This window comes from Nomascus leucogenys, chromosome 14 (assembly GCF_006542625.1).
Source record: "Nomascus leucogenys isolate Asia chromosome 14, Asia_NLE_v1, whole genome shotgun sequence".
NCBI classification, from domain to species: Eukaryota; Metazoa; Chordata; class Mammalia; order Primates; family Hylobatidae; genus Nomascus; species Nomascus leucogenys.
Genome location: NC_044394.1, coordinates 37,934,257 through 37,954,812, shown reverse-complemented (window position 1 = coordinate 37,954,812; position 20,556 = coordinate 37,934,257). Strand labels below are relative to the sequence as shown.

At 51.5% G+C, this 20,556-nt stretch overlaps 2 protein-coding genes across 2 annotated transcripts; one reads left to right on the top strand and one right to left on the bottom strand.

Annotated features, from left to right (window-relative positions):
• Nucleotides 1-588: 588 nt before the first annotated feature.
• On the top strand, nucleotides 589-5,910 carry PRADC1 (protease associated domain containing 1). The gene is made up of 5 exons (XM_003262551.4): nucleotides 589-1,128; nucleotides 3,725-3,825; nucleotides 4,367-4,476; nucleotides 4,954-5,121; nucleotides 5,343-5,910. Exons 1-5 carry the CDS (start codon nucleotides 1,062-1,064, stop codon nucleotides 5,461-5,463), a joined length of 567 nt encoding a protein of 188 aa, XP_003262599.1. The 5' UTR covers nucleotides 589-1,061; the 3' UTR covers nucleotides 5,464-5,910.
• A 776-nt stretch (nucleotides 5,911-6,686) lies between these two features.
• Nucleotides 6,687-19,636, bottom strand: SMYD5 (SMYD family member 5). The gene is made up of 13 exons (XM_003262548.3): nucleotides 19,496-19,636; nucleotides 14,867-14,975; nucleotides 13,646-13,785; nucleotides 13,156-13,277; nucleotides 12,704-12,773; nucleotides 12,010-12,114; nucleotides 11,109-11,171; nucleotides 10,820-10,890; nucleotides 10,391-10,497; nucleotides 9,921-9,977; nucleotides 8,964-9,058; nucleotides 8,219-8,289; nucleotides 6,687-8,123 (listed from the first exon to the last, which is right to left on the bottom strand). The coding sequence occupies exons 1-13, from the start codon at nucleotides 19,589-19,591 to the stop codon at nucleotides 7,973-7,975; spliced, it is 1,257 nt and encodes a 418-aa protein (XP_003262596.1). The 5' UTR covers nucleotides 19,592-19,636; the 3' UTR covers nucleotides 6,687-7,972.
• Between the last annotated feature and the right edge of the window lie 920 nt (nucleotides 19,637-20,556).

Genomic DNA, 20,556 nt, shown 5'->3' with positions numbered 1-20,556 from the left:
GTTCGTTACCACCGACTCGGTGCGGCTAGAAGGACCTGAGGCTGGGCTTCGAGGGCTCTCTAGTGAGGGGCGTTCATTAAAGAGAGGTCGCCGCATTTCGGTCGTGCTTCTTTGAGCACGGAGGGTCTTTGCTCGGCCCGCATCACCTACTAACTTAATTCCACCCTCCTCCATCCCCGGACGCCAGACCAAGGAATCTAATAAAGGCAACAGTGTGGGACGCAAAGTGTGGGATAAGCTGGTGCCAAAGCACTTTACGTGAGCGATCTCATTTAATCTTCACAACCCTATTGCGTTGGTCCTATTATTAAGGCCATTTTACTGATGAGAGAAAGGAGACTGAGAGGTCAAGGTGTCCAGTGTTACAGTTACACAGTCAGTGTCAACGGGGCGAGCGTGGGAAGCTGGCCCTAATGCCCGTTTTCTGGCTTTGCACTGGCCAGAGGCTCCTCGTGGATGGCGTGCGCCAGGCCGCGGCCCCAGCGCCTATCCACGGTGAGCGCGCAAGCGTTGGTGGCACTGGGCAGAGGACCCCCTGGCGCAAGACGAGTGCCTTCCCGTGAAGGCGTGGGGAGGAGGGAAGCGCAGCTGGGAGAAGGCTAATCGTCGTCAAGCGAGGCGGCCTTGGAGTGGACAGGACCGAGACCGCAAGGCCTGACGGCCTCGACTATCGGCAGCTGAAGCAAGTCCGGCTGCGGGTATACCTCCAGTGCTCGTCCTCTCCGGCCCACCCACCGCCAGCGAGGACCGGGAGAGTCGAGTCCGAACTGAGAAATGCTGGGGCGGGGCTGACGCGAGGGCCGGCTGTAGCTGTTAAGAATTTAAGCCAATCAGCCCCCGGCTCCACTTCTCTCGACCAATAGGAAGTAGGCTAAGGCGCAAAGGCGGAAAGTGTGGCTACATGAGCAGGCGTCAGAGCCAATCAGCCTTGAGCCTCGTTCCTGTTGTCCAGCCCGCGGCGAGAGCGGGTATGTGGGCGGGAGGCCGGAGCAGCTGTCAGGCTAAAGTCCGGCGAGCGACGCGCGGCTGGAGGAAACGCGGCGCCGGGCCGGGCCCTGGAGATGGTCCCCGGCGCCGCGGGCTGGTGTTGTCTCGTGCTCTGGCTCCCCGCGTGCGTCGCGGCCCACGGTGAGCGGCAACGGGTGGGACTGCGTTGCAGGGCGGGGCTGGCTGTCCAGCTTGCGCGCGTCTCGGGTTGGGGGCCAAGGGTCACCTTGGGGACCCTGCGAGTTCAGAGCAGGACAGGTTTGGGAGCGGGCGGCCGGAATAAGTGGGTGGTGGTCCAGGGACATAAAGTGGGCGCAGCCTGAGGCTGAAGCTCTGAGTCCTCAGCTTCCCACGACAAAGCAGATCTCCCCACTCGCCCCTCCCCGCCCACTAGCGCCGACCCAGGTGACTTAGGGTGCGACCAGAAGGGACAGCTAAGGAAAGATACTACAGGCTGGAGATATATATGTGAGCATCCACATGTACAAGAGCACACGTTCCTACACGTGGGCACACACAAACCATTTACACCTACACAAGCACATAAATGTATACATCTATGCACATAAGTGAGCACATACGTATACCCACAACTTACACAAATAGGCACACGCAAAGGCAAGCAAGGGTTGGGGAGGAGGGAGTGAGTTTGACGCTAGTCCAGGAAGGCTTTCTGGGGGTGTATTTGTATCTGAGTGGGAGTCCCCACTCCCAGAACTGTATAGCCCAGTGCCAAGCCATGGGACCTCTAACTGATGGCTGTGATTTGGGCAGTAAACAAAGACAGCTAAAGCCTTAATCAGTCCCATCCTTGCCCATCCTTGGTACACAGTAGTGACTTGGTAGTTTGTTGATAGACCAATGGACTTGTTGACAACAGTTTTCTTTTTTTTCTTTTCTTTTCTTTTTTTTTTTTTTTTTGAGACAGAGTCTTGCTCTGTTGCCCAGGCTGGAGTGCAGTGGCGCGATCTCGGCTCACTGCAAGCTCCACCTCCTGGATTCATGCCATTCTCCTGCCTCAGCCTCCCGAGTAGCTGGGACTACAGGCGCCCACCACCACGCCCAGCTACTTTTTTTGTATTTTTAGTAGAGACGGGGGTTTCACCGTGTTAGCCAGGATGGTCTCGATCTCCTGACCTCGTGATCTGCCCGCCTCGGCCTCCCAAAGTGCTGGGATTACAGGCGTGAACCACCGCGCCCGCCCATGACAGCAGTTTTCATCCTTCAACATTCCGCAGTCTCTCTGGTTTAAGGAAACCAGGGACTCAAGTCCAGGTACAACATTAAACTTATGCTGAGGAGAAGATCCTATGCCCCAGAAAAATCTAGTTGTCTGGAAATTATCTTCCTCGGTGCTATGGAGCTAGATATAGTTGTTCATTCATTCAGGAAAGTTTATAGGGCTATCCCTGTATTGTAGCCACTATGCAAGACACTGGGGATTCTTCATTGAATGAAGTTACAAAGTGGAAGAGGCAGATATTTAAAAATTATGAATCCAGGGCAGGTGCGGTAGCTCACGCCTGTAATCCCAGGACTTTGGTAAGCCAAGGTGGGAGGATCACAAGCCCTGGCACCAAGGTGAGACCCCATTCCTATTTAAAAAATGAAAAAAAAAATCAGCCTGGGCAACATGGCGAAACCCTGTCTCTACTAAAAAATACAAAAACAATTAGCCAGGCATGGTGGCGCACACCTGTAGTCCCAGCTATTTGGGAGGCTGAGGCATGAGAATCGCTTGAGCCTGGGAGGTGGTGGTTGCTGTGAGGCGAGATCGCGCCATTGCACTCCAGCCTGGGTGATAAAGTGAGACCCTGTCTCAAAAAAAGGAAAAGTTATGAAAGCTGTATATTTACAAATTATGTTGAAAGTCCCCATTTATTAAAAAGTACATTTGAATAGGTATGGGAAGGCAATCACGAGGCAGAAGCTTTCTCTGAGGAAGTGACATTTAAGGTATGACCTGAAGGATGACTAGGAAAGAATCAGGTAAAGGGGTGGAAGTAGGGTGGGGTGGGAGTAGGGGGCCTTCCAGGCTCAGGGAACAGCCTGTAGAAAGACCCAGAGAAGTGAAGAAACTGAAAGGCCAGTGTAGCTCGAACACAGGATGGAGGAGATGAGGTTGGAAGAGTGGCCAGGGGCCACAGCAAACAGGGTCTTGTAGGCCATGGTTTAAAAAGAGTTTAAATTTTAAATGCAAAGGGCAATTATTGAAAGGTATTGAAACCCTAGGTATGGTGATGTGCTCGTAATTGCTGTTTTCAATTTCTGGTTGTTGCTTGGGGAGCAAGAATGGAGGCAGGGAGGCCAGGTAAGAAGCTGAGCTGTCAGGACAAGAGATGATAGTGACTAGACTTAAGGGGATGGCAGTGGGACCAGAAAGTCAATTTTTAAATTTTAGTGAGAATTGCTTTGTACGCAGGCCACTACATCTCTACCCTGAAACTCCCAGGTCTTCAGAGCAAAAATACTAACCCTGGAGCTCTCAGTTTTCCTGGCTTACTGTGTAAGCAGCAGCAGCTGATATAAACCTCTGGGGTTACTGACTCTGCATCAACTCTATCCTCCCCAGGACAGAGATCTAGCCCCCAACCCCGCCACTAGTGGACCCCGTTGGCTGAAGCCAGGACCCTGAGCCCAGACTATAGCCAGCCCAGCTGAAGACACAGGGTCTGGGATCTGAACCTGAACCAGCTTGTTCCTGGGAGGCTTCTTACCTGTACTCTTTATCCTTCAGGCTTCCGTATCCATGATTATTTGTACTTTCAAGTGCTGAGTCCTGGGGACATTCGATACATCTTCACAGCCACACCTGCCAAGGACTTTGGTGGTATCTTTGTAAGTTAAGGGAGGCCCCGATCTCTGATCCTCAACCTCCCCCTTCCCCTCACTGAGCTGCAGTGACCCTCTCATCCCACCTGAGTGCTGGGACAGGGAAGGGTGCAGAATCAGCTCTGCCTTCCATGAGCTGCAGCACAGAAAGGAAGCTCTTCCAGCTACTCCCCTGAGTATAATATAAACCTAGGCACCATGGAGGGACAAGTTGTCTTTTTAGGGGACATGAAGTGAAAAGCCAAGAGCACCAGCTTCCTCTGCCAGCTCTACCTCTGAACTACGTGACTTAAGGCACGTCATTTCTTCTCTCTGGATCTACAACAAACTCCCCTGCCTATCTCATGGAAGGGTAGGGTGGTGTAGGACAACCAGATAGGCCTTTGCGAGAATTAAGTAAAAATGTTTAAGTGTCTGGCAATACAGAAACCACTCCATGTTTCCTTCACACTTTATAAGGTGCCAATAAGATGGGATTGTCAGCCCAGTCCTAAAGCAGGTGTGTCTCATTACACTCTCACCTGTCCAAATGTTAAATGTTTTTCAGCACACAAGGTATGAGCAGATTCACCTTGTCCCCGCTGAACCTCCAGAGGCCTGCGGGGAACTCAGCAACGGTTTCTTCATCCAGGACCAGATTGCTCTGGTGGAGAGGGGGTAAGGAGTGGGCAGGCATAGGGCAGATTCTGGGATTATTGGTGGTAGTGCTTTGAAAGAGCTGTTTTTGAAAATTTCATCTTTTTAAGGGTCTTTAAGAAATGTCTAGCCTGGGCAACATGGAGAAACCCTGTCTGTACAAAAAATACAAAAATTAGCTGGGCACGGTGGTGCACACCTGTGGTCCCAGCTACTCAGGAGGCTGAAGTGAGAGGATTGCTTGACCCCACGTTAAGGCTGCAGTGAGCCGAGATCACATCACTGCATCACTGCACTACAGCCTGGGCAACAGAGCAAAACCCTGTCTCCAAAAAAAAAAAAAGAAATGTATTTAAATTATCCATGCTTTTAGCTATTTACTTATGAGACTTTATAACAAATTCTTCATAGTCTGCCTTCTATACTCCCAGGGTAATGGTCTGGGGAAGGCGGAGCTAGGACCTGTCTTTCCTTTGGTCTTATCACCACTTCTTCCAGGGGCTGCTCCTTCCTCTCCAAGACTCGGGTGGTCCAGGAGCACGGCGGGCGGGCAGTGATCATCTCTGACAACGCGGTTGACAATGACAGCTTCTACGTGGAGATGATCCAGGACAGTACCCAGCGCACAGCTGACATCCCTGCCCTCTTCCTGCTCGGCCGAGATGGGTGAGGGCTTCTTGCCTCTGGCTTTATCAGCACCAGGCTGGGCGCCATGACTGGGTCAGGGATAATCACCAGTCCCTTCTTGCAGGCCTCAAACTTGGGGTGCTTCAGTTGGAGGGCAAAAAAAGTTCTTGGGCTTTGGAACTCCCAGGTTGATGGGGACAGTGGGGCATGATGGGGTACCAAGAAAGTGACCATCACCACCTCTCTTCATGCCCTCCCAGCTACATGATCCGCCGCTCTCTGGAACAACATGGGCTGCCATGGGCTATCATTTCCATCCCAGTCAATGTCACCAGCATCCCCACCTTTGAGCTGCTGCAACCGCCCTGGACCTTCTGGTAGAAGAGTTTGTCCCACATTCCAGCCATAAGTGACTCTGAGCTGGGAAGGGGAAACCCAGGAATTTTGCTACTTGGAATTTGGGCATAGCATTTGGGGACAAGTGGAGCCAGGTAGAGGAGAAGGGTTTGGGCATTGCTAGGCTGAAAGGGAAGCCACACCACCGGCCTTCCCTTTCCCAGGGCCCCCAAGGGTATCTCATGCTACAAGAAGAGGCAAGAGACAGGCCCCAGGGCTTCTGGCTAGAACCTGAAAGAAAAGGAGCTGAAGGCAGGTGGCCTGAGAGCCATCTGTGACCTGTCACACTCACCTGGCTCCAGCCTCCCCTACCCAGGGTCTCTGCACAGTGACCTTCACAGCAGTTGTTGGAGTGGTTTAAAGAGCTGGTGTTTGGGGACTCAATAAACCTTCACTGACTTTTTAGCAATAAAGCTTCTCACAGGGTTGCAACTGTGTCCTAGAATAAGAGCACATGGGTGGGCAGGACCTTCAAACTCACTCATCTTGTCCCATACTGTCGTTCTGAGGAAAGGAAACACCCACAGAGGACAGTGACTGGCCCAGGTCATTTGGGACCAGTGCTCAGACTGCTAGTCTTAGATCCCAGCACAGCTTCCTGCTAGGAGCCAAGGAAGCCCTGGGAAGCCAGAGTTCAGCCCCTCAGAAGACTCATCTTACAGCCTGGAACTGGGGGTCCAAACTGGACCTCAGGGCTAGGCATGGTGGCCCATGCCTGTAATCCCAGCACTTTGGGAGGCCGAGGTGGGAGGATCACTTGAGGCCAAGAATTCAAGACCAGCCTCGGCAACAACATAGCAAGACCCCATTTCTACAGAAAAATTAAAAATTAGCTGGGTGTGGTGGCGTGAGCCTATAGTCCCAGCTACTCAGGAGGCGGAGGTGGGAGGATCACTTGGGCCCAGGAGTTCAAGGCTGTAGTGAGCTATGATTGCATTGCTGCACGCCAGCCTGGGTGACAAGGTGAGACCCTGTCTCAAAATTTTAAAACCACCCAAACTGGACCTAAGAGGACCCTTGCTCTTGGGCATTAGAACATTTGCATAGCAGAGTGTAAATAAGAGCAGAGGTGAGCCCAAGCTGGTGAGCCTGGAGCTCCCATCTCCTACCATTACCCGGTCTAATCGGTACCCCTTTGCACCCACCTGTGACTGCTGCACGCCCGGGGCAGCCTGCCCAGCCACTTGCCACAAAGCATTCCTGCAGAGGCCTGTCACCACTCACATTTTATTGAGAACAGTGGGCAGGGGGGTTGGGAGAGGAGTGCTGACCGTTGTGAAGGAGTAAGAACCCAATGGGTAAAGGGCCAGACAGGTTCCACGTGGCTCCATGGTCCAGGAAAGGGCCTGTGGGGTGGGCACCTGCCCTCTCTGGGATCCCTCAGCAGAATGCAGCAGGCTCCTCCAGGAAAGGGAGGCAATGGGAGTGATGGGTTGTAATTCCCATAGCATCCAACCCAAGAGTGAGAGGGGTGGTACTAATCTGGGGGTAGGAGGGGACAAGACAGGGCTACTCTCCAAGTATCTAGCCCAGCTCCTCAAGGTTTCTGGAAGACTTCAATGTTCCTCTGTGGAGACCCTAAAGATGGAGATTGAAGCCAGGAGAGCCCCTCACTGACCCATTTTAACTGGCCCCAGGAATACCAGAGCATCCTAATCTAAGGAGCACAGGCCTGTCAAGCCCCAGCTCTCAGCCATGCTGCTGAGTGCTCATTGGGAAGCAGGTGGGAGAAAGGGTGATGACCCCCTACGTGTCCCTCCTGAGGAAGGCAGAGGCCTTTTCCATACTTCATAAGGCCAGCCACTGTGCCAGGTCCTGAGAGGCAAGGCACGAGTTACAAAGATTCTGGAGTCTGGGGAAGGGGTTAATCTCCACTTCCCCAGATGTCCAAATGGGGGTGTGGGTGGGGGGAGTAATCCCCCTGTCCAGCATTCCCAGGAGACAGCCTCAGGGAAGGGGCTCAGGAGGCCCAGATCCTCCTGCTCGCCTCTCCTTGCTGGGCCAGTGGTCAAGCAGTTGCCTTACTAGCCACAGCTGTGGTGCGGGGAGGTGAGGACGCCTCACCACCTCGCGTCTCTGCTTCAATGAACTCGGTCTCAGATTTACCCCTCGAAATCAGCAAGTTGAAAGGGGAGGAGCCTCAGGTGAAGGGGTGAGTATGGGCTGTGGGGCCAAGGGGAAAAAACACTGTTAGGCCCTGGCCCTGATTCCAGCCCCTCAAACCCTAGAGTGGAGGAACCTCAAGGGGAGGCCAGTTGTGAAAGGCTCAGTGCCAGTGCAGAGTCTGAGCCAACTCAGCAGCAGTGTCCAGGGCATGAGGTCTGGTGGGGGTTGGGGCCAGAGATCCAGGCTCTGTCCTACCCTCTAGCAGAGAGGGCTGGAATGGGGAAAGCAGGCAATGGGAGTGGGAAGTTCCCTCCAAGCCACTTCTCTGGGGGAAGAGCCCCCTCTTCTGGCAGGGTCTAGGGCAGGGCCCTTTCTGGGCAGGGCAACATCACACATCAGTCATCTCATCCCCCAGCTCTGCATCTTCTGGCTCTCCTTCCTCCTCCTCCTCTTCTTCCTCTTCCTCTTCTGAGGTCACATTGGGTTCATCAGCCTCTGCCAGGCATTTGGGACAGGAACAGACAAACAAATAGTTCTCCCTGCAGCGGTGGGGGATGGTGAGGGGGAAAAGTCAGGGAGCTATGGGATAGAGGACCCCAGAGCCCAGCTGCACAACCATGTCCCCAGCTGGCACCTGAGGATCTTGTGGCGGCTGTGGCGGCTGCGCTCCCGCTGACAGCAGTCCAAGTAGCTGATACAAATTTCCTGTAGGGCAGAGAAGTGCAGTCTGATGGTCTGTGCTCTTTTAAACGGCATAAGGGCCTCCCCAACACCTATCCTATCTCCAACCACTGCCCCATCTCTAGGAGCCAGGCTTGCGTTGCCCTTCAGTGAAGGGGCTGGCTGCCCTCATCCAGTTCCCAGTGCCTTCAGTAGGCAGGCCACTAAAAGACTCCAACAGCCTGTGCCTGAGACAGAGGAGACTGTGGTTAGCCTCGGGCCGTGGTGAAAGCCGGTCAATGGCCAAGGTCTGCAGCTGGGATCAGAGGTCTTGGTATGATGCTACTTGCCCTGAAGAAGATTCAACCAGCCACTGTGCCTGCACTAACAGACAAGACCCTAAACCCACAAAGAGCTATCTCCTGCTTTCTTAGAAACTACATATCTGCATTTGACCAAAAGATAGCTGGGGACAAGAATCTGAGCACATAGGTCCTGAGGCTAAACACTGTCCTGAGGCTTTCTGGAGTCATATTTCGAAAAAGTGAGGTAGGGTTAGAACATAACCATGAGCTGAAAGACTCAGACCCTAAGGTATGTGGGGATTCCACCCAACAGCCTGAATTTCAAGGTACTCTAGCCACTGTTGCTCCTGATCCCTGCAGAGAACTTCCAAGGCCCACTGCCCACCCATCCTGACGGTTCCTGGTCCCCCTCACCTCTCCTGGCTTAATATCCTCCAGAGCAGTGACATGCAAAAGGAAGTTGTTTTCTGGAAAGGAGGTCTCTGCATTGGGCACACAACTGTGGTTGCCTGGATCATAAGAGGCAGATAATGAGGATTATTAACTAAAAAAAATAATAGCCTCAATTCTGCAGAGCACTGGGTCCTTTCTTGCTTGTTCATCCCTGCCAAGGCTGAGCACGTTTTAGAACCCAAGTTTCCAGACTCTGCATCCAGTGTTCTTTCCTGAAGACCATATAGCACAGCACAAATGAACTCCACAGCACTCCCACTCCAACCCGCTGTGACTGGCCAACTTCATTCTCAGTCTTGTTCCCACTGTCTCACAAAGGGAGGGACAGGGCTCTGAAGGAATACCCACTCCAGACCACTTAAGTCAGTTCTGCCTGCTATTGGACATCTAGTAACAGCTGACACAAGCCCTCTGAGAATCCAGTTTGGGCGGGTAGAGTGGCCCTGGAGCCTGGGAGGAGGAGTTTGCAGTGAGGAAACCAGGGGGTGGGAAGCTGAGGTCTGGAAAAGGCAGTTGTCTGAGCTGAATCTGCCCCTCCTCATCAGGTGCTGATGAGACTCGCCCTCTAGCCTGGGCTCCCAGTACTCCCAAATCTCACAAGGCAGTAATGGTGCAAAGCCCATGCATCCCTTTGCAAGAATCAGAGCTCTGTGCCTGCCTTAGTACAGGGCCTGGCCTACTGTAAGGTTTTATATATAAGCAGGTATTATAGCACAAACAGTTGGATGAACAAATGAAAAAAATGATAGAACAAAAAGGCCCAGGGGAATTCCTGTGGGAGCTCAAACCTAATGGGGTTCCCAGACTCAACCCTACCAGCCTAGAAAGGGCCAACTGAGAAAGATAAACTGTGGCTGCAAGGCCACCTGGCAAAGGCAGAAGCACCTGGGACCATCCCTCCTCAACACCATGACTCACAGCAGCTCTGAAGCACAAAGAGGCCAGATCCTTCACAGTTAAGAAACTCTCCAGTTGCTGTAAGACAGTAATACACAGACATTATTCTACCCATTTTTAAAGGCAGGAAAAGGAAACGAGGCTTACAAGGACAGGCACTGTCTCCACAGTCCTGCAACCCCACCACACTAAGGCATCAGTCCCTACCATCTTACCTAAACTTGCCTCTCCAAGACAGAAGCCTTGCTTTTCTGTCTACAAGACATCCTATTTATCCAGCACCCCCTCCTCCCAGCATCAAGCCTCTGGATACATCTTGGGGCTGTTTCTCACCTGTGTGCCCTGTGGACAGATCTGAAGCTCCCCACAGGCACAAAGGGATTACCTTCCCCTACCATTAATTCAGAGCACCCTGGGGAAAGACTTCGTGTCCACCATCTGACTGGGGATGTCGCCATGGTTGGGTGAGGCCAAGGCCCTATCTCACCAACCTGCCTCGATGTCCTTGTACAGCTGGTCAATGAAGGTGTCAAGCTGCTCACGGTCCTGAGGCTTCAACTCCAGAGCGTCACAGGCATGGACCCACTGGCTTAGGGAGCTGGGAGTCCCAGGCAGCCCATGGTTGGGGAGGCGGAAGCCCAGGTCACAGGGCTCTCCACCTCCAGGCAAGTTAAGCCCAGGAAGAAGGGTCTCCCATCCCCACCCCATTTCATTCTCCAGGTGGGGGCCCATCTTCCCCAACAGAGGCTCCCCAAAACAGATTCCAATGCCTCATTCTGATTCCCACCACTATATCCAGTTCAGTGATCTGTCCAGAGTCCCACCCTACCCCATCCCAGTCTTGAAAGGAACTGTGGCTACCTTCCTCAATCAGTTTCCCACCCCTGAGAGTAACTTCAACAGCTCTGGAACATTCTAACCTGGTCCCGATTCCTTGGCCATTGGTCCCAACAAGGGCAAAGAGAGACCGGAATCCATCTGGAGTGAACCACTGTTGGGGGAAAAAAGAGATGAGCGCTCATTACAGCCACTGGCTTTTCTTCCAATTGGACTCCCTGTTCGGGAAGCCTTCTGTGAGTCAGGCTCGTCCCAACTCCAGAAGACCAAGTTGGCTTTGGCTCAGCTGTCCCTGTAGGAGATGATGACCTGGTTGCTCCTGGAGAGCTGGAGTAACAAGGAGGCCACTGGTCCCACCCTCTCCTCACTCACCTGGCTGACTGCTTCCTCATAGAGGGCCTCTGTGAAGAGTCTCCGCAGAAGTTCCAGTTGGCCCTGGTTTAGGGGAAGCAGGGAGAGACTTGTATCCCTGAGGATTTCCCATTAGCACCCAGGCAGGGCCCAGGCGACTAGGGGAGGGAAGGAAAAAGGGCCAGCTCTGTAGACTGAGCTTTCCGTAGGGGCAAAGGAAGGCCACAGAGTCTACCTCCAAAGAGCTTTGGCAGTCTGCCGGCCTGTTCCAACCCGGGGTGGCAAACCCAATTTCTCTCCATTTTCCAGCACTTGTACCAGCAAGGCTGAGGCAGCCTGAAATGTCTATCCACACCACCACCGTCAAATCTCCCTTGACCTGGCCTCCAGACCAGCTGGGCTGTCCCACTCCCTTCCTATAAGTTCAGTGCAACAGGGACCACCCCAGATGCAAACCTTGTACACACCTGCCTCCATCCTCAGGCAGCTCCTGCAGGGAAGTCTGCTGTCCTCAGTGAGGACCCATACTGTTTGATTGTGAATGGGCACTCAGGACATGGGCAGTTTCACACTGCTCTCTGATTCTGTGGCCCCACAACCCTCCAGTCTCCATTCTACCTGATTTGCCCACTGCTATCCTATGACGAGTCCTGCCTTCTAACACCAGTTAGGGAGCACTTTCAGGGCAGGGCATCCGACACACCCTTCCTCTGTCGTCACCCCACTTCCCAACTGTAGGTCCACATGAGGTCATGAAGTAAACACTGGCAGGAACGTAAGTCCTCTGAATCGATTTCTGGACCCAAGTTCTAACTCCTTCCTGTAGCTCAGAAGTGATCGAATATGGTGCTCCCCACAGATGGCCAGAGACATCCTAGGATATTTGGGGAGGGAAGGAGACAGGCCATGGGAGAATAATAACCTTGAATTTGTCTCCCAGAAGTTTGTGGACAATTTCCTCCTCTTCATTGGCTGTTTTGTTACAGAACTGGGAAAAGAGTCTGATCCAACAGTCCTTGTCCTTCGCCTGCAGTGAACAAACATACTTAAGGGTCACAGACACCCACCTTCTCACTGACACTCCCGCCCACCTGGGAAATACCACCACATAGGAACTTATAGGGGCCCTTCCTCTGCCTGAGGCTTCCTCCCAATGCTGCCCACCCCCAACCATTTCCGCAGTTGGAGCCGAGACAGCCAATTCAACAACACTTGGAAAACAGGAGAAAGAGGCTGAGGAACAATATTAATAGAAGGGCGGTTAGAGTGGCTTCTCTCGCTTTATGTAAGACACAATCCTGAAAAAGTGGTGCTTATAAATCAAATGCATGAACTGCTACTGCACAAGGCATCTTCTATATCAGAAACTACAGGCATACTATCACACTGGTCTTTAAGTTAAAAAAAAAAAAAAAAGACTACAGGCAAAATGAGCTCTCCACTCCCTATGCCTATGTTTAGCGCATTCCTAAGGTTTTACATAGCAAGGAACTCTCCTTTGGGAAGGCCAGGAAGAACTCTGCATCCAAGCTAGGGCTTTGAGGTGAGGAAAAGACTGAGACCAAAGGTTGAATGGGGCCACAGTCAGCTTCCCTGAGAGGGTTGGGTGGACTCACCTGCTTCACTGTGGCCACCATCCTGGCCATCAACATGATGCTTGCAGTCTCAGGTGGGTAGTGAATACTCCTGGGGAAAGAGAAGAAAGATTGGCTTAGAAATTCTCTCCCTAGTAGCTGAGCTCAGAAAAGCCAAGTCTGACTGGTACAGAGAAAACTTCCTACCAATTCCGTCAATTACCAAGAAAGTCATAGACAAGGACTTAGGCAAGACTTTGCATCCCTATTGGCTTAATGGGGCTCTTTCTGGGAGAGTGTTAAATGCTAAGGACAGAAGGACTGACAGCCCAGATTAAAAGCAGGGGATAGGGTTATGTGACTTCTGTTTAACCCTAAGAAAGGAAGAAAAATCCAGGGAATTGTAACTTCAGAAAGACGGCAACACCTGATGAGCCCAGGCAGGCAACCAGGGAGGAAAGGATAAAGCAAAGAAGAGAGGAAAAGAGACCTACCTCCATGCCTCCTGAAGCTTATTGAGAGGATGCAAGGGGTCATCCTGGGAGGGGCCTGGGCACAGGACCTGGTGGTATTGCTCAGTGGCTGCCAGCCGACATTCTGCACTGCAGTACATCACCTGTTAGGTGGGATAGAGGTCAGTACCCTAGGATCTGGCCCTAGGATCACCTCCTCTAACTGCATTCCTTCCACAAATAGCCCCTGAGCTGTAGCTCAGATGTATTATGAGAAGAGAAAACACAGGGTGCTCTGGGGACATGTGAAAGGCACACCTAGGCTCCCACCAAGCCCATTTTCCAGACAATGTAACTGTGCGAGGGAGGATGAAACTGGAACAATAACCAAGCCTTTTCAACATCTTATCCTACATTGTAGTTTTCAAGGGCCATGACCAGGTCTGTCGTTGCTCCTGTCTCCCCACTGAGGACTCCAGCGAAGGCCTCCCTCACCCACCCCCTTCCAGGTACACTCCCCAAGAATACTCACTCGGCAATGGGGACAGTTCTGGTGGAGGTCCTTGCGCACAGTGCACAGCTCTGGGTGAGGCAGAACCTGGCCTGGTTTCCCGGTCAGCCTCTGGGCATTCTCTTCTGCCTTCTCCAGTGCCCGAAGGCAGTGGTCACAGGCTGAGGGTGAGAGCCAGACACAACAATGTCTTGAGAGCAGAGGCCACATCTATCCCTTTCACAGCCCTATGGAGCACCTGCTATGTGCCAGGCACCATTCTAGTGTTTCATAAAAGTTTGGGAAGTGAGTAAATGAATAATTACATGCATGCATGAATGAATGAATGAATTTATTTCATGTGCATCCCAAGGTAGATGATCCCTTCCTCCCTCTCAAGGACCTCCTGGCCCTTATTGTCTAACTCTCCCTGCTTCTTAATCAGACTCACTCTGTGGGGCTCCCCTACCATCCCGAAACTGGGCTTTTCCCATACTCTGGGGCCAACTGACCCTCCTTTCATTGTGTGTCTCTAGCTTAAGAAATGCGTGGGTCGGGCACGGTGGCTCATGCCTGTAATCCCAGCACTTTGGGAGGCCAAGGCAAGTGAAGCACCTGAGGTTAGGAGTTCAAAACCAGCCTAGCCAACATGTTGAAACCCCGTTTCTACTAAAAATGCAAAAATTAGCCAGACATGGTTGTGCGTGCCTGTAATCCCAGCTACTTGGGAGGCTGAGGCAGGAGAATTGCTTGAACCTGGGAGACAGAGGTTGCAGAGAGCCGAGATCACACCACTGCACTTTAGCCTGGGCGACAAGAGCAAAACTCCGTCCCCCTCCCACCGACCCCAAAAAAAGAAAAATGTGAAAAAAGCATGTGGCCAGCAAAGCTAAGGGCATCCTACTTGTGCTCACCCCTAACTCAGCCTTCTTTGAACAAGGGCCATGTAGCCTCCTCTTGGTGGAGGACTCCACTTTGGCACTGGGCCTTCAGCATGACGTCCCTCATACCATGGAATCAAACTCGCCTGAGTCCTGCTGCGCTCCCTCAGGGAGCACATCTGAAGAGCCTCCCACCACAGGAATAAGCCTCAAACACCTGAGACTGGACAGAGGCGTGGTTCTCAGGCACAGTCCTTCAATGGAAGACAGCATTTCCTCCCAACACCCAGAGTTCCAGAGACGTCAGCCAGTAGGGATTTTTGCAGCTCACTTCCATGCACAAAGGTGACTGGGCCATGAGGAGTAGGAGAGATGTACTCACCTCGGTAGCGATAAAGTGCATTCCAGAGAAACTGTGCAGCCACCAGGGGCCGTTCTACGAAGATGGTCTCCCCCTTCCGGATCAGCTGGGTGGCAAACAGCCCCTTTCCCTAAGAGGGCAGAGGAATAGGATGGCCGTAAGAAGGAACAGAAGACATAGCTCCAAGAGCTTCCAGGAGGCCGTCCAGCCTCACTCCCACATGCCTCACTCTTAGGAGAGGCCTCTGCCTCTGTGAGTCCATGGAGAGTGATCAGCACCCTCCATAACTTTCTCCTCTGGAAATACAGCTCTAACTTATTTTCAGTTGCATCCCTTTCAGTCCATTCAGAGCAGAAGGCCTGGAACAGGGAGGAAGCCACCATGGCAGCCATCTCAGATTACTCAGAGAATTTTTCTGAGTATGGCCAGAGCAAGGCCAAGGCTTATAGCAGGCTGGGGCCTCCAGTACCAGGAGCTGGTAAAGGCAGGGCACTCATCTCTGAGTCAGCCACATGCCACTCCAGGATCCTGGCAGTGGTGTTGCTACACAGGGTTGCAGAGAAATCCTACACCATGGGACAGGGAAGCCTTGTTTGGGGGAGAATGTGCCCTCTTCCTTGGTCAGCTGAATACCCACAGCACCTAGCACAGTGCCTGGCATCCAACAAGTCCTTGGGGGTTGCACTGAAAGAAAGGAGCTAATACTAGTACCAGTCCTAACATTAACTTGCTGTGAACCTTTGAGCCAACTGCTTCACTTTACATCTGTTTCCCGTTTGAAAAGTGAGCATTATAATAATACCTACAAGGTAGTTTCCAGGGTGTAACGATATAGCACAGATGAATGGACCTTATGAGCTCTAGCTTCTTCCTACTCAATGAGAGGTACAGGGGCTGGCAACATGGGCATCACCTAGGACTCTGTTAGAAATGCAGACTCTTGGGCCCCACCCCAGACCTGCTGAATCAGAATCTGCATCGTAACAAGATGCCCAGGTGATTCATATGCATGTTAGTTTGAGAAGCACTGGTCTGAAACACTACATACATCATGTAAAGGATGAAGGATGAGAAAACAACCTCTGAACTGCCATCTCTCAAATGTGCAAAAGGACTCAGCACATGGCTTCAGAACCCAGGCAGTTACTGGCCTTACTGGGCACATACTCCCACTACTCAAAGAAGACGTGTGGAGCCCTGTCAACACTGAGCTGCCACAACAAAAGGAGAGGAAAAAAATGCTTGACACCAAAGCAAAATGACCTGTCAGTGTTGCCTCCCAGGTAGCTCCCTGCCTGCTTAGAAGGCCAGATAGGGTTGCCTCTCAAACTCAGAGCGAAAAATCTCAACCTTGTGAACAACTCTGGAAGCTCTATCTCACAGTAGAATGGGACAGGTGAAACAAAACCAGGAGGCAAAGCCCTGGGCACACCCTCGCCTGGCTTCCTGGAAGCCCTTCCCCCCATGCCTTGTATCCCGTCCCAATCTAGCAAACTGAAAATTTGGCCTTCCTCTATGGGACAAGACAATATGAACAGGGACTCACATTATTTCTGACAATCTCAAATTTCAATATTGTACAAATATGGATCTCCCTCTTTGTGAAGGTCTAAATGCAGAAAATATTCAGTAATCAAAACAAAGAGAAAAGAATCAGAGTTGTTCCTTTATAAAGTCATTCCCAAAACTGATGAGCATATTTCAAGGAAAACAGAGCTCTAACTCATAATATTAAGGTTGGGCTGGGTGCAGTGGCTTATGCTTGTAATCCCAGCACTTTGGGAGGCTAAGGCTGACGGATCATGAGGTCAAGAGTTCAAGATCAGCCTGACCAATATGGTGAAACCCTGTCTCTACTAAAAATACAAAAATTAGCTGTACATGGTGGTGTTCGCCTGTAGTCCCAGCTACTCGGAAGGCTGAGGCAGGAGAATCACTTGAACCCAGGAGGCAGAGGTTGCAGTGAGCCAAGATTGCACTACTGCACTACAGCCTGGGCGACAGAGTGAGACTCCATCTCAAAAAAAAAGAAGGTTGGAGAGCACTGAACCTGAATGGAAAGGGGACAAACCATACATACCTCCAATTTGAAAAAAAAGTTTTAAGAAAAAATCGTGCAGGCTGGGTATGGTGGCTCACGCCTGTAAATCTAGCACTTTGGGACGCGAGGATGAAGGATCGCTTGAGCCCCGGAGTTCGAGACCAGCCTGGGCAACATAGCAAGACCCCATCTCTATAAAAAAAAAAAAGTGCAAAACTCTAAGACTATGTAATAGACTTTTTTTTTTTTTTTGAGATGGAGTCTCTCTCTGTTGCCCAGGCTGGAGTGCAGTAGCACGACCTCAGCTCACTGCAACCTCTGCCTCCCGGGTTCAAGCAATTCTCGTGCCTTGGCCTCAGGTAGCTGGGATTACAGGCGTGCACCACCACGCCCAGCTAATTTTTGTATTTTTAGTAGAGATGGGGTTTCACCATGTTGGTCAGGCTGGTCTCGAACTCCTGACATCAAGTTCAAGCGATCCGCCCACCTCGGCCTCCCAAAGTGCTGGGATTACAGGCGTGAGCCACCGCGCCCGGCCTAATTTTTGTATTTTTAGTAGAGACAGGGTTTCACCATGTTGGCCAGACTGGTCTTGAACTCCTGACCTCAAGTGATCAGCCCACCTCGGCCTCCGAAAGCGCTGGAATTACAGGAATGAGCCACCATGCCCGGGCAGACTATGTAGTAGATTTTAAAATCTTGATTAAAATAAGAAAGCCCACAATAAGCCATGCTGCTACCCAGCTAGTGCACCAGTATGGTAATCCAGCTGGCTTCCACTGGACCTGGTGAGGTTTCTGTTCCGATTGGTCATGTCTCTGGCATAAAAGTTGATAAATTTTTGAAAAGTCATTCCTTTTGCAATAGCAATAAAGAATGCACAGAAGCAATAAAAACTAGTCAAAAACTACTCCCACTTGAGGCCCCTGGTCTATATAGTTTCATGACCCAATTCTGTCAAACCTTTAAAGAATAAATAATATTCATGCTATTTAAACAATGTAATGACAGAAAACACAGCAAGCTTTTCTGTTTTACCAAAAAAACCCACGTATAACCCTCATGTGGTAACTTCAGGAAAATAACACAGAGAAAAAAATCACAAATCAATCTCATTTGAATAGAGAAGCAAAAAGCCCAGGATAATCCATGCTGTTACCAAGTCCAGGCAGGTATGTTATTTTCTCCAGCAGCAGATCAGATGTAGGCAAGGAGAGGGCGATCGGCTGGGGCCTTGATAGAAGCCTGGGACAGGAAAACTGTGCAAGGAGAGTGGCTGAAGTGATGAAGTGAGAGGGAAGAAATGAAGAAAGGAAGGGGTTGAGAGACTGGGGGCTAATGAATAAAAAGGTGAAGAATATCACTGCAAACCAAGAATGATGGAACTGAGACACCTTCAAACTGTGGCCACCCAGGAGCACTAGAGACTACGGAGATGGACATACGAACAGGTAAGGAGACCAAGGATGTGGGGAAGCTGAGTTACCAGGGAAGGAGCAGAGTGCTCCAGATACCTCTGGAGCAGAAAGGGGGCAAAGAAGGCTGAGCTGGGAAACTAGATCAATATGATGACGCTGAGAGCAGATGACAGACAACTAGAGGTCTTACATCTTGGGCAAGAACCAACGATACACACAGCCACTACACAGGATAAATTATTCAACCTCACTAGTAACCAAAGAAACGTAAATGAGAACAAATATAATTTTGCACATATCAACAGGCAAAGATAACTAGGAAAAAAACACTGCTGGACAAAACAAAAGGATGTTTGCAGAGAAAATGAGCTCTAAGACTTTTGACTCCGGGGATGAAAAATACCATACAACAATAAAGGGTCCATTAATAACGGGTTGGTTGAGTGAACTGTGGCCCTCTCATGGAAGAAGCTACCACTCAGCTCTTAAAAATTAATATGTAGAAATAGGCTTGATATCGAAAGATTCACTGCTGCATCAAAAAGCAGTTTCTAAAAATGTAATTTTAACGTACACGTTTGCACAAGTATAGAAGTATGAGTGATTTTTATATTTTCTTTCCTTACATGCATTTTCTATTTTTTCTACAATGAACTTTTGGAACACAATAAAAACGACAAAATCATGTCACCTTCCTGCTAAAAACTCTCCCAATGCCCCCACGGCCTTTGGACTCTGGTCCAAATTCCTCAGCACTCCAAGGACCTTCGTAAAGGGTCTTGGCCTCTCTCCTCATCCCCTCACCCAAATCTCACACATTAAGTTCGCGAGGACCCACTCTTTTATACCTCAGTTCTCTCTGCCCAGCACGTCCCCGCCCACCGTTCCAGGGACCCAGCAGCAAAGCCCCCTAGCCCTGCCCCGAGCAGCCACAGCAGGGCGTCCGGCGGGCTGGCCGGATTCCGCTGGGAGGAAATGCGCACGGAGACTCCGGAGACCCGAGTCTATCGCGTGACCGCGCCACGAGCCTGCGCGCGGGGACAGACTGGGAGCCCCCGGGCCGCGAGCAGGGGCCGGGCCGTAGCGTCCGAGCAGCACAGAACTCTCTGGGCTCCGGGTATGGAGTCCTGCGGGGCTGTCTCCATGGCCGGACTGGGCTGAGGCTCCCGGCAGGACCCGCCCCGACCTCACCTTGGCGCTGCTCACGAAACGGACTTCCACGGAGACCCGGGCGCGGCCCGCCACGCCCACGCAGAAGGAGAACATGTCGCACGTGGAGGCCGCCATCTTGGGCGCGCCTCCGCCTTATGACCCTTAACCCCGCCTCGACCTGAGAGGCCCCACCCCCTTCTGGTCCCGCCCCCGGCGAGAGTGCCCCTGAGGCTGCGAGGTTTTGCGCTCCACCAAGTCTGAATTTAGGTTCCGTGGTTTGTTGACGGGAGTGTAGCTGGGCCTGCCTTTGTGCTTTTACATCGGTACCTTTTTGTGTCTGTACCTCTGTAACAGAGTCTGTGTGCGCGTACATAGTTTTGATGTGTGCATCTTTGAGTCCGTTGCATGTTTTTTTGTTTTTTTGGTTTTTTTTTTGAGACAGTCTCACTCTGTCGCCCAGGCTGGTGTGCAGTGGCGCGATCTCGGCTCACTGCAACCTCTGCCTCCCAGGTTCAAGTGATTGATTCTCCTGCCTCAGCCTCCCGAGTAGCTGGGCGTACAGACGTGCGCCACTAAGCCCAGCTAATTTTTGTATTTTTAGCGGGTTTCACTATGTTGGCCAGGCTGGTCTCGAACTCCTGACCTCAAGTGATCTGCCCGCCTCGATCTCCCAAAGTGTTGGGATTACAGGCGTGAGCCACCTCACCCGGCCTCCGATGCATGTTTCTATGTATGTTGTCTCTATCCACACAGTGGCCTGTCTTCACGGAGTAAAGCGCTCTTTGGACCCAGCCCTAGAGTAGGACAGCAGAAGGCCAACTTACTACTATCCTCTCTAGCTTTCAGCCTGAAGGGAAGGACTAGCTTATACCCCGGAGCTCACTCACCCCACTTGAAGAGTCCAGGACAAGATTTCCTTTCTCGGTAATCCCTCTGGCAGCAGGACAGACAGTCCTGCCAAAGGTTAGGGTGGACTTGTGCCTCTCTCAGATTCTTCAATGGCTTAGGGACCTTGCAACCCGGGGGTAGCGGAGGAGTCCATAGTGGACCTCAGGTCTGAGAACCTCTGAAACTGGATACAGAAGTGAGTGTGCGTATGC